The 15,210-nt window shown below is 46.5% G+C and overlaps 1 protein-coding gene across 1 annotated transcript in view; it reads right to left on the bottom strand.

Moving 5' to 3' along the window:
* EIF3E (eukaryotic translation initiation factor 3 subunit E) overlaps nt 1-15,210 on the bottom strand; it is a 277,801-nt gene that overhangs the window by 47,824 nt on the left and 214,767 nt on the right. The window contains exon 9 of the mRNA XM_085605092.1: nt 5,876-5,977. Within this exon, the coding sequence (XP_085461218.1) occupies nt 5,876-5,977 (102 nt within the window). The remainder of the gene's footprint in view (nt 1-5,875; nt 5,978-15,210) is intronic.

Genomic DNA, 15,210 nt, shown 5'->3' with positions numbered 1-15,210 from the left:
TGTTCTATTCCTGATGTCTTCTCTTGATTCTATCGATGAAACTCGCTTTTCTTCCTTCTTCCTCCGAGTGAATTTCTGGAGCTTCCCGATGACGATCCAGACCCAACGGCGGAAAAAAGAATCTGAAGATGGCGCCCCAAAGGTGGGACTTCCGCAGGAAGCACGACGACGTCACGGGAGGTGCACCAAATGGTGGACGTCGACGCCCACCTGGGCTACAAAAAAAAAAAAAAAAAAAAACAAAGAAAAGACTACGAATCCGGACCCAACCACAAGATCGCGGAATAATGCACAGCATAGTGAATCCAGAAAGATTCACGCTGCAAAACTACTCTTAAGTTAAGTAAACATTTCGTTTTGCAGCAAGAATCCTGTATTCACATGCTGTGCATCCGATTATGTAGTGGTATTTCATTCCTTGGGAATGCTGGGCTGTAATGTGATTGTGTAGGAAAATAGGTGTTGAAGTACTCTGTCTAACCTGTGCTTCCTTTTTTATTTGGATATCCATACAGTTGTCTTTTTTGAAGGTGTGTGGGGATGACCAAGTCTCGGTCATGGAGAAGTCACCAATGGGTACGTTTGCTAGGAACACTAGGGTTGCGCCCTTCTTGATCAAGTGCACCCTGAGGCATGTGGGTGTTGCCTTACTCACCCTGGTGTAGCAAGTCTGTATAGCGCCCACTATACATTGTGCAATCGTCCCCTTGGTTATTGGTGTTCCCTTGCTTATCCTGGCGAAGGAGACAGTTGGTTCCCTTTCTTAATTGTCTTTGTTTCTCATAGGAAGTACACAAGTACTTTTTTCACTTCCTATGTGTGAAGGGCCTTCTCGGCCTGTGACTTTGGCCCCTCAAAAAAAAAAAAAGGCTGGTCGTTTGATGCTTTTGTTGATGTGGAACTGTGATACCACCTTTGTTAGGAACTGTGGGTTTGTAGGACAACTTTGTCCTTGTATTAGCAACGCTTGCAGCTCGCTGACTCTGCGCAGTGACGTGATATCTATGAGGAATGCTATCTTTAGGTTCAAAAACTTAAAATCCTGTGCATTGGTTCAAATGGCTCGGTCATCAATTGTGTGAGCACATTGTTCAGGTTCCACATTGGTGTTGGTGCTGCCCTCTGTGGTGCTTTTTCTGATCTTTCACGGAATCTCTTCACTATTAGGAGTGAGGAGGCTGTACCCTGCTGTACCCCTAGTGTAGCACACTAGTGCGGCCAGGTGGACCTTTAGTGATGCACAGGTCAGGCAGCTAGTAGGTGTGTGAGGTATGTTAGCACCATACCATGCTCAGTCCTTGCACCAATAGAATTACCTGCTCCACTTCTCTGCGTAGCACTTCCTATTGCTTGTTTTTCTAGACTCCTTCAGTATTTCCATTGTCCTGGAGAGTTGCTGCAGGTGTCCTAATTCTATGTATTCAGGAGCAATGGTGCTAGGTTGAATGTGGCTGGTTCCAGATGGCATACTCTTCTGTTTGGCCTGGTTAGCAGGTCCTGTGTCGCTTTGATTTTAATCAATCATGAGCCCTCGGAACATCTCCAGTAGGTCTGAATACCATGTCTGCCTGGCCCACTGCTGGGTTACTCGAAGAAGTGATGTCCCCAGTTGTCTGGCTTTGTCTAGTACCCTTGGAATCAGGGGAATTGGTGGAAAAGCATATGCAAATCTCCCTGACCAATCTATCGAAAAGACATTCCCCTTGTATTAGTGGTGTGAAAACCTGGATACGAAGCATTTTGCGTTTTCTGGGATGCAAATAGGTCTACACGTGCTCTGCCCCAGCGTCTGAATACAGTGTCCAGTGCATCCTGTTCTATCTCCCATTCTTGGGAGGTGCTTTCTTTCCTGCCTGCTCAATAGGTCTGCCTCAGTGTTCTGCTTCCCCCGGAGGTGGATTGCTATTAGTGTAGTGTTCCTTTGGATCCTCCACCTTCATAGCTTCTGCTCTAGCCTCAACAGTGGGAAGGATTTTGTCCCTCACAGCTTCTTGAGGTAGACCATAATTACCTTGTTGTCCGTCTGGATTAATACAGTGTGCCTGCTTGGAATGCTTTCAATGTCAGCAAAACTGTCTTTAGTTTCAGATAATGTGTGCGTTTCATGGTGTCTGAAAGACTTCAGAGTTCTCCAACCTTCAGGCTGTCCATGTGCGCTTCCCATCTTTTGTAGGATGCGTAATTTGTTCTGGTTACTGTAGGGGCTAATTATTTGAAAGGTCTCCCTCTCCTCAGAGTTGTCGGGTTCCACCATTTGATTTCTTTTTGCACTCTTGCTGTGACAATCACTAGAACCTTCCAGATCCCTATGACTTGAAGCCACCTGTTGGAGATCCATTCCTGTATGGGAAGTATGTGAAGTATCACATATGGAATTAGGGGAATGCATGATTCCATCATGCCCAACAATTTTATGACAGGCCTCAATGTCAGACTGTCCCTTCTGGTTAAGGAGAGTGTGTTCTGCATTTCCGGTCATCCTCTTGGGGACGGTGTATGCCTGTGCCGTTCTCGAATTCAGGGTTGTCATAGGAATACTTTCACCTGTTCCAGTGAAGATTTCTAGTGGTTTATGGGAAACCCGAGGCGTTGTAGTATTTCTGTTTTAATGTATTGGCGGTATTTTTGCTTCAACTTTTCCTTTACTAACCAATTGTCCAGGTATGGGTAGACGTGGATACCCTGTCGTCTCAAGTGTGCTACCACTAGACATTTTGGAAACACCCTTGGTGTGGATTTTATGGCTAAGTGGTAGTACTTTGAATTGGTAGTGTATCCTTTCCAGGATGAATTAGAGACCCCTCTCAGGTCCCTGGTTTATTGGTATATGTAGGTAGGCATCCTTTAGATACGAGGTGGCCATATAATCTCTTCCTTGTTGCGTTGTCATTTTGAAGTGATGAGACTGTATGAGCTTGTTTAGATACCGGAGGTTAAAGATTGGCCTCCGTGTGAAGTCTTGTTTTGGTACTAGGAGGTAAGGTGAGTAGACTCCACTGCCTGCCTTCCTTGACTGGACCCTCTATATGGCTTGTTTTGGATGAGTTCTTGGACTTCCTTTCGCAAATGTGAGTTAATGCACCTTTAAGATTTTTACCGTCGGAGGGGCATGTGGCGGTGGCTTGGTGAGTTCTATGCAGTAACCATGTCTTATGTTTAAGATCCAGTTGTTTGAGGTGTTGAGGTGATTGACCTCCACTCCTGGAGGAACCCTCCTTTTTTGCTCCCATTAGTGTCCTGTGGTGGGGCTGTGGTGTGACTGAGTCACTTGCTTGTTGATCTCCCCCCTCCTCTTGGGGATTGGCATCCCTTGATAGGGCTGCCTTACTGGGTGTTGCCACTGCTGGTGTGTCTGTGACTCCTGATGGGTAAAAGCTTTCCTGCTGTTGCTGGTGATGTTGGTTGGCTGGGAAGCCTGCCCTGCTTACTGTTTTTCTAGCAGCTCTTCCTCCTCATCTAAAAACACTCTTTAAACTGCAGTGCCTCCAGCGTAATTGTACATTTGTTGCAATGCTTTCTCTCCTGCTTGTCTGCAAAAAGGGCTTCGCCTGAGAGTCATATTGATCACCAAAGTCTGTGCCTGCAGTTTCAAGCTAGAGACCTTCACCCAGGCGTATCTCCTGAGTGTGGTGCCCATATACATCTGTTTGCACCCGAACTTTGGCCTTGGCTATCTTGTGAAACTCCTCTGGAAGATGCTGTATCAGTCCTTTGATCTTGTCTCACTGTTGGTGGCCATAACAGTTACGGAGCGCAGTGTTGCTGGTCATCCTCCACTGTGTGGCCGCCTCTCTCCATCTTCCTGCCCACCAGATCCAGTATTTTACTCTCCTTCTCTGGTGGTTGCCCTGTTGATGTGGGGGCATTGTTTCCATTTCTTGTGGTAGTCGCAATGATAGAATGTGCAGGGACGTTTATTTATTTATATATAGCACAACATAACCCCTATATATTGGGGTTCCTGTGTGGAATGAACTTCACCACCAGAGGGGTTATTGGCCTTTTCATAGCCGGCTCTCTAAAGCCTCCTTCCCCTGTTCAAAGATGCTGGAGAGCATGGGCAGATGGAGGTTTGCCTTCTGTGAGGGCAACAGGGTTTCTAGTAGGAAGCAATATTGTTTCTTGTCTTTGTCCATTTGAACCCTATACTTTTCTGCTGAGGCCGTTTTACAAGGGCAGATTGTCCGGGGTGAAGACCTCAAGGGGTTTTTAGTTTAGTTTATTCCATTTATAGAGTGCTTGGTTACACCAAACGGTGTGTCCCTGCAATGACGGGTAGTCATTGATGCCCTCCTCAGGGTACTCTGTATTGAAGTTGTGCCATGTGCCCTCGAACTGCCTTTGTTCAACGAAAGTTGCACTCGTCATCCTCATACTCAAACTTCCTCATGCGCCTCCAGGTTTGAGAGAGCCTCCGTGTCTGCCTGCTAGTCTTCCAACTTGCGGATCCCAAAGGTCTCACTGGGATGCAGAATTGTCTCAGGGATTTGTCAAACTCCTTCCTCTGGAGATGGGCCACCATTTTGGCCTTGAGCCTTTGCTTTTTCTGTTTAACTTTGGTCTTTTGGCAGGCAGTTTGCAAACCTCATATGTATCGCACTTTGCAAATTTGTGGTGGCAGTTGGGGCAGAACTTAAAGGGGGTATTTTCCATGACCGTCTGCTCCCTCTGCGCTCCTCATTCTCCGGCCACATGGGTTTCACCTACAGGGTCCCCCATTGGAGGTCGAGATGGTTCCCCTTGTCCCCCCCCTTGGGCTCTGGTGTTTTTCACGCTTTTCTTCTGTTTTACTAAGGGTCCTTTAGGAGCTTCTTTGTTGTACTTCCCGACAACAGCGGAAAAAAAGAATCTGAAGATGGCGAACATGCACAGGAACTTCTGGGTAGCAGTCTGAAGTCACACAGAGGATGGACTTGCCACCAAATGGTGGTCAACGACACCCACAAAAAAAACAAAAAAATAAAGAAAGAGGACAACATGGAGAGGATAAAGACGAACACTGTTCCGGATCCAACCACTAGCAGGAATCCATGCTTCAAAACCGTATTATTTGAATGAAGCTGTAAGAATCCTTCGTCGCACGAAAAGGGTAACCTTATCACAGGAAAGAAATCTCAACATGCTCTTGTGAAGAGACATATTGCTTGTATGGTCAAATCTTAGAGCAACAGTAAAATTGATTTATGCTTACAACCAAGAAGTCATCTCTGGGAGTATTTGAGAGAGTTATTGCTTGCCTCAAATAAGCATCTTGAAGATTTCAAGTCAGGCTGCATGGTAACATGCAGGCCCTGCAAAGAAAATGAGAAGGTATATTTGGAAACAAAATGTCTACATGAATTTGAACTCCGACTGCTCATCTGCAGATTAGCTACCTTTAAAGGAATTGAATCCCAGAAAGGTATGAAAAAGATTGAAATCTGCAAGTGTCATCTAGAGAACTCAGCCAGCTACACTGACCTGGCTGTTCACTCTTGAAAAGCCCGAATGGGCTAGCAGAACATCGCCAGAAGCTGGTAAAGACAAATTCCATACAACTCCTCCACCCACAGCGGGAACCATTTCTAATGTTAACTGGGTTTTTGGATAGCACTGGATAGCTCAGTTTTGCTGTATACAACAGGTGTTTATAATAACCAAAAAAGTGCAAACCAATATTTTTAGGTAGGAGCCTGACAAAGTTATTTCGGGTGTCTGGCCAAGTATGGAAGCACCGGTGCAATTTCCGGTTGAGGGAAGAAAACAGACCGATCAACTCACTGTGTTGTATTGGAGCAATGCCCAAATTGATCCACTTTCCCAATCAGCAGGAGTGTACAATAGAACACAAATTGTCCTATCATGAACACAAATGAAAAGCAAGATTGTAACTTACTGATTCACATTCCCGTAGTTTTTTCTGGGCACCATCAAAATCAAAGTTAACATACAGGCATTCCACAAACTCTGTAATGGGGTCCTTGTATGTGTAGGACTCCTGAAAAAAAATGGGAGGAAAAAAAAAATTCTTAAAATTACAGAAATCACATTTCTATAAAGCATTATATTTTCAAAAGAAAATGTACTTTAAGCATATAGTTATCGTGTGCCCAGTGTCCTCTGGGGAAACAGACTCCAAATTAGGAAGACATGGAATTACAGAACATTATCTGAATAATCAGGATGTTTTTCAGAGGGGGATCTGTGTGGCATTGTAGGAAGTTGGCTCTGTATATACTATACCAAAGTAAGGTATAGTGTGCACCGAGTCCAGTGGATCCCCAGAGGTATAGCACAGGCCGAAGTAGGTAATACCTTACTCTCTTTTATGGTAGTGTGGTTGAGCTTTCAGGCTTATCAGAGGGTAGTGTTAAGCATTTGTTGTACACACTCAGACAAGAAATGATGTCACACTCTCAAAGATTGAATCCAGACCAATTGTTTGTTTAATTACTTTTCAGTTACTTTTCTACTGTGGAACAAAACAAACTGGTCACACAGTTTTAGCAGTGTAGGACCTAAGCAAGCAGGTTAACTCTTTGGCATACACTAAGTTACTTTGTTGTGGTACAAAAATAAGTTTAACACTGAAAACATTTTTCTGAGAAAATCCCACCATATAATCCTATGGAGAGAAGCATTTCAATGCAATAGGTCTCACATTAGTTAAATGCAGAGCTATTGGATTTGCAAATGGAAAAGTAATACGGCGGGCAAACAACTTTTTTTTTCAACTTTATTTTTATTAATTAACTTTTGTAGCAATGGCACGCTATTGTTACAAAAGTAAACAAATAGAAAAAAAGTTGTTTACCCGCCGTATTACTTTTACATTGGCAAAGCCAAATGGCTGCATTTAACTAATGCGAGACATTGCATTGCAAATGCTTGTTCCTTGAGCGAAAGCACTGATATTTCCTTTTGGCAAGAGGGGTTTATTGACAGTGGTTATAAAAGGGTGGCATGCTATCAACATAAATATACAATCCCTTTAAAGACCAAAGCACCCTTACAATTGATATGACAGAATGCAATTGCGGCACTCGCGCTTCAGCTGTAAACATCTTAAGCTAACAAGCGGGGGCCGCGATTGCTTCAAAAGTAAAGAAATAGGAAACCAAATCTATTCCTTTACTTTCGAAGCAACAGCAGCACCCGTGCTTTAGCTTAAGAGGTTTAAAGTTAAAGTACAGGTTCCGCCTTAGTAACAAAAGTAAACAAATGACGGCCATGCTAATTTTTGTCCCTATTTATTCATTTTTGTTACAATGGCGGCACTCGCACTTTAGCGTTAAACATCTTCAGCTGAAGCGCGGGTGATGAGATTGCTTCAAAAGTAAATAAATAGAAAAAAATGTCTTTACTTACGAAGCAATTGCATCGCCTGAGTTTTAGCTTAAGATGTTTAACGCTAAAGTGGGAGTGCCGCTATTCTAAAAAAAAAAAAAGTTGTTAAATTGAAAAAAAGGCATGCAGCTGCTTTCAGAGACCTCACGTAACAGGAGAAAACCACGGCCTTCAATATTGCCGTTCAAGCGTGCCGTGCTGGTTAAATAATTTTTTTAATGCTCTTGCGGGAGAGCGTGTCCTGCCTACAAAAGCAAGCAGGAGAAAGCCCTATAACAAAAGAGTGCTTGGAGGCTGTAATTAAAACCTACCGAGTAACAACACACATAACAGGGGGTGTCCTCATTGGAAGTAGAGTGAAAGTGGTACTAAGGAGGGACTACTAAGCCTACTGACCAGCCTACTGACCAATAAAAAAAGCCACTATTTACAAATGACTGTCAGGAACCAATTAAGATGGGCGGAGCTTCATGCCCATATCCTGTTTTGATTTGTTCTGCATTCCGTCCATCAATTGTGTGTCTTTTGCTTTCTCGCCCTAAGTGCTCCAGGTATGCCCAGACGTGGGTCCTGGGCTCACTGTGCCACTGGAATCAAGCTATCCTGGCTGAAGAGGGGTGAAACCCCAAAACCGGTCCTAGGATGCTTGTTTCCGGTCCAGGGAGGACCTGGCTTGGCAGTTCGGACTGGACTGTTCCCATGAGGCACAGGGTCAAGACTGATTTGCAGGGCAGGTCAGGTCCGGTCCCTGGGTTTCTTCGAGGCTGCTGCCAGCAGTACACGCGGTTTCAGCTTGCAGGGGTTACGAAGCAGGAATAAGGCCAGTAGGGCTGGGGCCAAAGCAGTTGTCCTCTTCTGCAGCACGGCTCTTCGGTCCTCCTTGTTGAGTCGAATACGAGGTCTGGGTTTGGGGCTGACCCCAAAATACTGTATTTAGGGGGCCTTTGTAGGGGTCTTGTGGTAATAGCCAATGGGCTACTATCCTTAGGGTGACTACACCCTTAGAGTGCTCACCCCACGTGTGACGGTGGTCACCATCCCTCTCGCTGATCGGAGGGTGCCTGCCATCTGCAAGATGGAGGGCACTGAAGAGTAGGATTCACCTCACCTCCCCCACCTGAGTGGTGGAGTTGGCAGAGGTGGGCACACCATCTGGGCTGGTCCACTTTCTCCTGCCCGTCTTTCTGCCTAAAAGGGGGTCTGCTCCTGATAACAGGAGAGGCTGAGGGTCGCTTTGCAAAGGTGGCAAGGCCTTTAAAGCGCCCCTGCCACATATGTCTCTTCCTGACCTGGGGGAGGCATGAACACCTCCACCTCCACCCAAGAAAGTCTGTTTCTGGGCCTAAGAAGCAAAGGCTCCCACCCCAGGGGTCCAGAAATGTGCTTTGTGGTGGCAGGCAGGGGGTCACCAGTCAGAAACGCACCAGAGGCAAGTTTAGTTCAGTGGTCCCCTCTAGAAAGGGCCCCTGAGTGAGGGGAATAATAAATCTGACACTGGAATCAGTGCAGGTTCATTATTCTGAAATGTTCGATACCAAACATCCTAAGGATTCAGTAAAGCCATTATGATGCTAGGCAACTCGTTATGACCAGTTTCCAGACCATATACTCAGGATGACTTTACTGAGCACTTATAGTATCTAAGAATAGCCATAGATATTATAGGAGCCTGCCTGCTCCTGCAGATAGATCCTCACATGAGAGATAGGGTACCCTGCTTTAAGGTGACTTACCTAGGGATCATGCAGTGCTGGGCATGCATGGCACACAGGGATGTGTGCCATGTCGACGCTTCACTTTTAGCTGTACCAAAACACACAAACTGCAATGGCAGTAAGTTTGTGGTGAGAGGTCTCTGCGGGTGGCATAATACATGCTGCAGCCCTCATAGGCCTTTCCTATGGCTTCCATGCCTTTGGTACAATAGCTACCCTTTACAATCGTACAGTTTAGGGACAAAACACAGGCCCTGGGAACCTGATAGACAGGGACCCCGGGCCAACTCAGTCAAATTGCTTCCGGTATCTGGCAAAATGTTAAGGGGCAATCATGCAGAAAGGGCCTTCCTACAGACATCAAAAAGACAACTAGGGCGAAGCTCCAAGTGTCTATGTGTCATTCATAGCCCAGAGATGACCTTATTAGTGTGATACTTCAATTTTATACAGTATGAGCAATGTGGTGATTGACCCCATAGGAAAGCAAGGAAGAAATCCTTCCAGGGACAAGAATATTCACCCACCAAGGGGGCATGCTTCATCATTGGATTCTGTCCCACAACAAGCGGGCAGTGCAATGTCTAGTGGGTACCTCAACAGAAGCTCTTTAGTCAGAATCTTTTCACTGCCCGTGCCAACTGCTTGTGTGTGAGTGATAATAGTGGGTGCTGGGTCAGATGGATTATAAGATTAGAATAGTCTATAGCTCCCCATAGGATTTTAAACCTTTAGTTATGGTAACTAATGATCTATGGCAAGTTTAAAAACACAGTGGACCAGTTAAACCGGAGGTGTTCTGTGTTCCCTCTCCACAGTCAGCCAGTCATAAGATGGTGTCATGGAGGGAGTGGTAGTCTTGAAGGAGAGGGACGATCTGCAAAACTCACCTGTTCGATGTTAGGGACTACCAGTGTAGGAGGTCATGCAGGATCCTGCCACCCACTGGACGTCCATGAAAAGGGCAAGATTAGGAAGCTTTGGTGGCTGCAGCTGCTTGGTGGGCTGTGGTTGGACCAGAGAGTCTGCTACCAAGCCCACACCCTCATCTACGCAGAGGCTGGGAAGCTCGTGCGGCTCCGTGGTGGTGATAGGGTTTGCACAGTTGGAAGTCTCTTCGGTGGCCATGAAAGAAGTAAAAGGCAGATTGGGGAGGGTGTGGGACAGCAGAGGGGCCCAAGGACTTGGCCGTAGCCTGCAAGTCTGAGAGTGCTCCTGTGCGGAGTCAGTCTTGTTTTCGAAGAGACTGGTGCCATCCAAGGGCATGTCCATGAGGGAAGCCTGGATATCCCCCAAACAGCCAGGCGTTCTCAGCCAGGCATGGCATCTGAGGCCAACCACCCGCGAAACCGCTCTGCCTAGCGAGTCGGTAGGGCCAAACTGGGAACGTAAAACAGCCCTGGCAGTTGAGTCTGACCGGCCGCAGGGGACGGTGCGCATGGAGGGTTGGTACACTTGGAAAACACTGCAGCTGCTTTTGTTACAGAAAGCAGATTTTGCAGTTATGATGCAAACCGCCCCCGCCTGACCCCCTGGTAACAAAAACGTCACCCCTCCCACCCCCAGGAGTCCAAAACGGGCCCCCACCCGGGCAGCCCAAGGGGAAATGCCTGGTGTCTGCTACAACCAGTCCGGCCCTGGAGTCGGTCATGTCTAATCCACAGCGTATAGTGAACTTCGCTGTGTCTGTCTGTCACTGCTTGGGAGTGAATGGCCCGGGTCTCCTTCGGGACCTGTGACAGCATGTGCGCAACGGTTTCCCACAGCATGTGGAAGTAACAGCTTAATAAGCATTCAGTGTTCACTTTCCGCAATGCAGAAGAAAACATTTTCTTTCCCAAGCTGTCCATCCTCTTGGATTTCCAGTCAGGGAACGCACCATGGGAAGTGGAAGCTTGGACAACCAAGCTCTCCGAGGTAGGGTGGGGAGTGAGAAAGTTTAGGTCGCCCGGGGCCTATCTCACAGGAGCCCCTCCGCTGGGTTTGGACCAGGTCCCCAGAACGTTGGTGAGGGCTTTGTTGAATGAGAGTAGGGGTTTAGAGGAGGAGCCTCCTGGTTGCAACACCTCTGTCAAGATGTTGGTCTTGACTGCTGCAGAAGGCAACTAAAGGTTGGGGACCTCAACCGTCCTCTGCACCACCACTGCATATGTAGCTCTCTCCTCTTTAGCCATGGTAGCGGCATAAAGAATGCTGGTATCTGGAGACGCATCCAGTGCGCTGCCATCAGCCAGTTCCTAGCACCAGCCCATATCCTGATAAGGCTGATATTCGTGTCGAGCGACCCCTCCCATTCCTCCCAGAGGTCTCAACCTTCGGAATAGGGCTCAGGCTCAGACCGACGACACAGGGGTCCTGTCGGTGCAGGAATCTGTGTCTGTCAACGCAGCTCCAGCTCCGTGTCGGATTAGGGGATCACAATGCAGCTGGTGCCGCCTGGAGCACTGTCACCGCCATACGTTGGAGGAGTATGGCAGGCGCTGATCCGGATCCATGTGGGGCCAGCAGAGCCGGAGCCGCCGGCGTGGAACAAGAGGGGGGGGGGGGGGGGGGGGGGGGGGGGGGGCTCTGACCTAGAAGGGCGCCAGAGGGGTCAGGCTGCTCCATTATGAAACAAATGGTCTAATAATACTTTTCATTTGAGCGGGGGTCGCTCCGGCTCCCAGAAAACTAGGGAGGTACGGAGTGGGCAGAGGTGCAGGTTCCGAGGAACCAGGCCTCGAAATCTGAGGTTCCTTTGTCGCATCTGCTGATGGATGAGGAGAAGGCAATGTGTGCTCCGACTTATTGTGTTTTTTTGGGTCTCTTACATGAATGCCCTGACGATTTCGAGTGGGAGGAAGAGGACTTTGGACTCTTGGAACAGTCCTGAGGCCTTCCTCTCGACCGAGACTTCCGCGGAGTCGCATGGCGGGCTGCTTCCAACTTCAGGGACTGCTCCCTCAAAGCATTCAGTGACATTGCCCAGCAATCAGAACGACTTGGAGTTGTGGCCCTGCTCGAGACACCACAAACAAACAAGGTGTGGGTTGGTTACAGACATGGTGCATTGACAGGTGCCACAGGGATTGAAACCTCTTTTCCTCAATGACGTCCTCGACACACCAGGAGGGGAAAAAAACGGTTGACAATATCTCGCAAAACTCATGTCAAAAATGACAGAGGTTGCTCTTCACTTTGGATCAACGCTGGCTGGGGCGAAAAGAACTGTCATCAGCGCACCGAGGTGGCGCCTATATCAGTGACCTGACGTCATTTAAGGCATGGACGAAGCCACCTACCGGCGTGCTGGGGTGCTGCTCAAGAAAAATCTTCCAGACCCAGTCTGACGCCTGGAGAAATTCAAAGGTAAGGAATCTGCATCTAGAAGTCTCCAACAGATTTTTTTAAATTCTTTCACAAATTAACATTTTTTCCTTTCCTGCTTCTGTTCTCTTGATCTGTTTTGGCAGTTGCTCCTGGAGTCTTCGGTGAACACAAGTGCTTACCAAAACAAGGGTAAAGCCGGAGACCATGTACTGTGCATGCCAAGGGCACCAGTAGGAAGATGATCAATGATCCAAAAGATGCCTCCAACTCCTAGCTCGCAGATCTCTGCTACAGGCCTTAAAGTCCATATCTCGGGAGCAGTCGTCACTGTATTTCGGAATTGATAGTTCTTTATTTCTAATATTTTTTTTTGTGTGTATTTTATGGACATTAAATGGGAGACTTTTACCTCTGTTTGACATGGGACCCCAGCAAAAGTTTTCAACTTTTGTTCAAATTGACTAGGACAACCTCCCACCCTCAGAGGTTTCATGTGAACAATCCAAAGGAACCCAGCACAGTGATGCCTGGAGTCAAAAGGCCTCGACAGCACCCTTTGAACCATGTGTGCTCATTCTAAGCAATCAGAGCTCGGCATACCTCTAGAAAAAAAATTTGTATGCCACTCAGAGCTAGGAAACAGCATTTCAACATCCAAGCAGATTCTTGCTAAAACGTATCAATCCGTCCAAAGGTAAACCTTTAAATTAAATGTCATAGTGAGACTTAGGGAGACAGACTCAAACTCATATAAAAGTCACACTCATTGGAGTATATCGACATTTTAACCAACCAGCATCTGGGACAAACTGGAGACTGCTTCTATGAAACATGACATAGCAGCAACCACGAAAGTACTCAACCTGGAACAGATAATATGCGAGGCTCAACTATGTGCCGATTTGAACAAATTTCCAAAATACTCCAGCCATGACAGATGAAATGTTGCCATATGCCGCCCAAACCTGCCACCGGCAGGTACCACATATAGTTCTACCTTCAGCAGGTGCATAAGCCCGCTGAACTATATATAGTAAAAGGTAGCAAAGTTCATCAGGAACCATATATACATTGACATACTTTTTAAGTGCGGACAGAGAAAGGCACAGTCGATCTTCCTCATAACACATTAGGTCCCATGCAGAAGGAGTTCAAACAAATTCCTACACAGGCCACATCATGATTCTCACAAGTGCATGGACACAACTGTAATAAGAAAATGAAATTCAACAAAAGTGCATAAAAGCGTGGAATCCAGTTTGGATGGAGTGTAGTGGAGATCACTTATGCATGTGTAGGGCACAGATATGTTCAGTTAGGCTGGCACAAGGGGCAGTGTCTTCTCAGCAGGCACTGGATGTACATATTTTCCTAAACATGGCGGCTCTTGGACCAGAGTGGACATTTCAGAGGGTGAAGTACGAATGGAAAGCGCTCTTCTGCCTCTTGGGATAACACGTATTTTCTGCCAACTTGCAAAATCGAAGCAGAAGGAACTTCAGTGTAAGCCAATGTCCTTATAACCTTAAACATAATTACAAAAGGCGCTCAAGAGCACTTATGGGTTTATGTGAGAAGGGACAAGGGAAAAGGAGTGTAGAAATAAAAGTAAGACAGCAATCAAAATACAAAAAAATGCATGAACTAAGCAAGAGTAATACAATTAGAATGAAGGCTGTTGGGATGTAAGAAAACGGTGAGTGAGAAAAATAAAAATATATATTGAAGGTATTAAAGGAAGATCAAAACTTTAAACTATCTTGTGCCTCAAAGCTCGATGTCAGTCCTTGAAATGCGGAAGCTAAAAGACAACATCCCTACCATATCCTGGAGGAGCAGGCTCCCTTTATACTGGTGCCAAACATGGGCAATTTCATCACTTTGCCCCTTCCTCCACCCTCTGCTTCCTCGAGTCCCTTAACACAGAATCCTGTGTTAGCGAACACGACTAGCCCTGTGCTGCTGCTGTACTGGGCAACCCCAGCACACCCTGGGAAAAACCCAAAAGCCTCTGCCGAAACGAGAGCGCAGGGGGCTCTCTCGTTTACCCCCTTCCAACCGACTGACTTAACAAGCATTGTCAAATCCAACAGGTCTCACCTACGCACGCGCTATTTGACTTTGTCTAAGATTTTTCTTATTAGCCATGTGTTTGTTGTGCATCAGCACAGCATGGTTTACAGTTTGTAAAAAAAGTGTCAAAGCACTTAACTTTCAGCTGTGCAGCTGTACAACACGGCTAAAAAAATACAAAAGGAATTTGCAAAGCTAGTAGTTCTCACGTTGGTAAGACCTACTGGCTTTGCCAATGCTCATTACTGCGGTAGTTTTACTATCGATATTACAGTTAAAGCAGCACAGATGTTTTCTAGATTGAATGGTACTATAATTAGATGCAGTCTCAGTCCTGACGTTTCACTCAGGGGCAACTTAGATGTAGATCAGTTGTTAAATTCCTGGTTTAATCCCTACGTGTTTGTTTTCCAATGTATTGTTTTACTCAATATAATTTCTCATCAGTTCAACTTTAAAATGAGGCAACTATCAGTTTAACAAATGAATCTTGCTGCCATTTTAGCTTTCAGCAGCACAGAAAGGCAAATTAATCCATCCTAATTAGGTTAAAAAAAATATGTATTTTAAGTCCAGCATACAAGGCAGCACAGATGGTTGAAAACAATCTATTGCCCGTTTACCAAAACCGTAGTGGGCTTATTAACCCCTTGTGTGCCCCGCCCTGTGCCGGGCGTTTCATTAGCGGGCGGGGCTCATGACGAGATAGTCTCGTCATGGGCACAGCGCAACCACGGCCCATGACGAGACCATCTCGTCATGGGCACTCAAGGGGTTAAAGCCCGCT

This window comes from Triturus cristatus, chromosome 5_1 (assembly GCF_964204655.1).
Source record: "Triturus cristatus chromosome 5_1, aTriCri1.1, whole genome shotgun sequence".
NCBI classification, from domain to species: Eukaryota; Metazoa; Chordata; class Amphibia; order Caudata; family Salamandridae; genus Triturus; species Triturus cristatus.
This window is presented reverse-complemented; position numbering and strand designations above follow the sequence as displayed.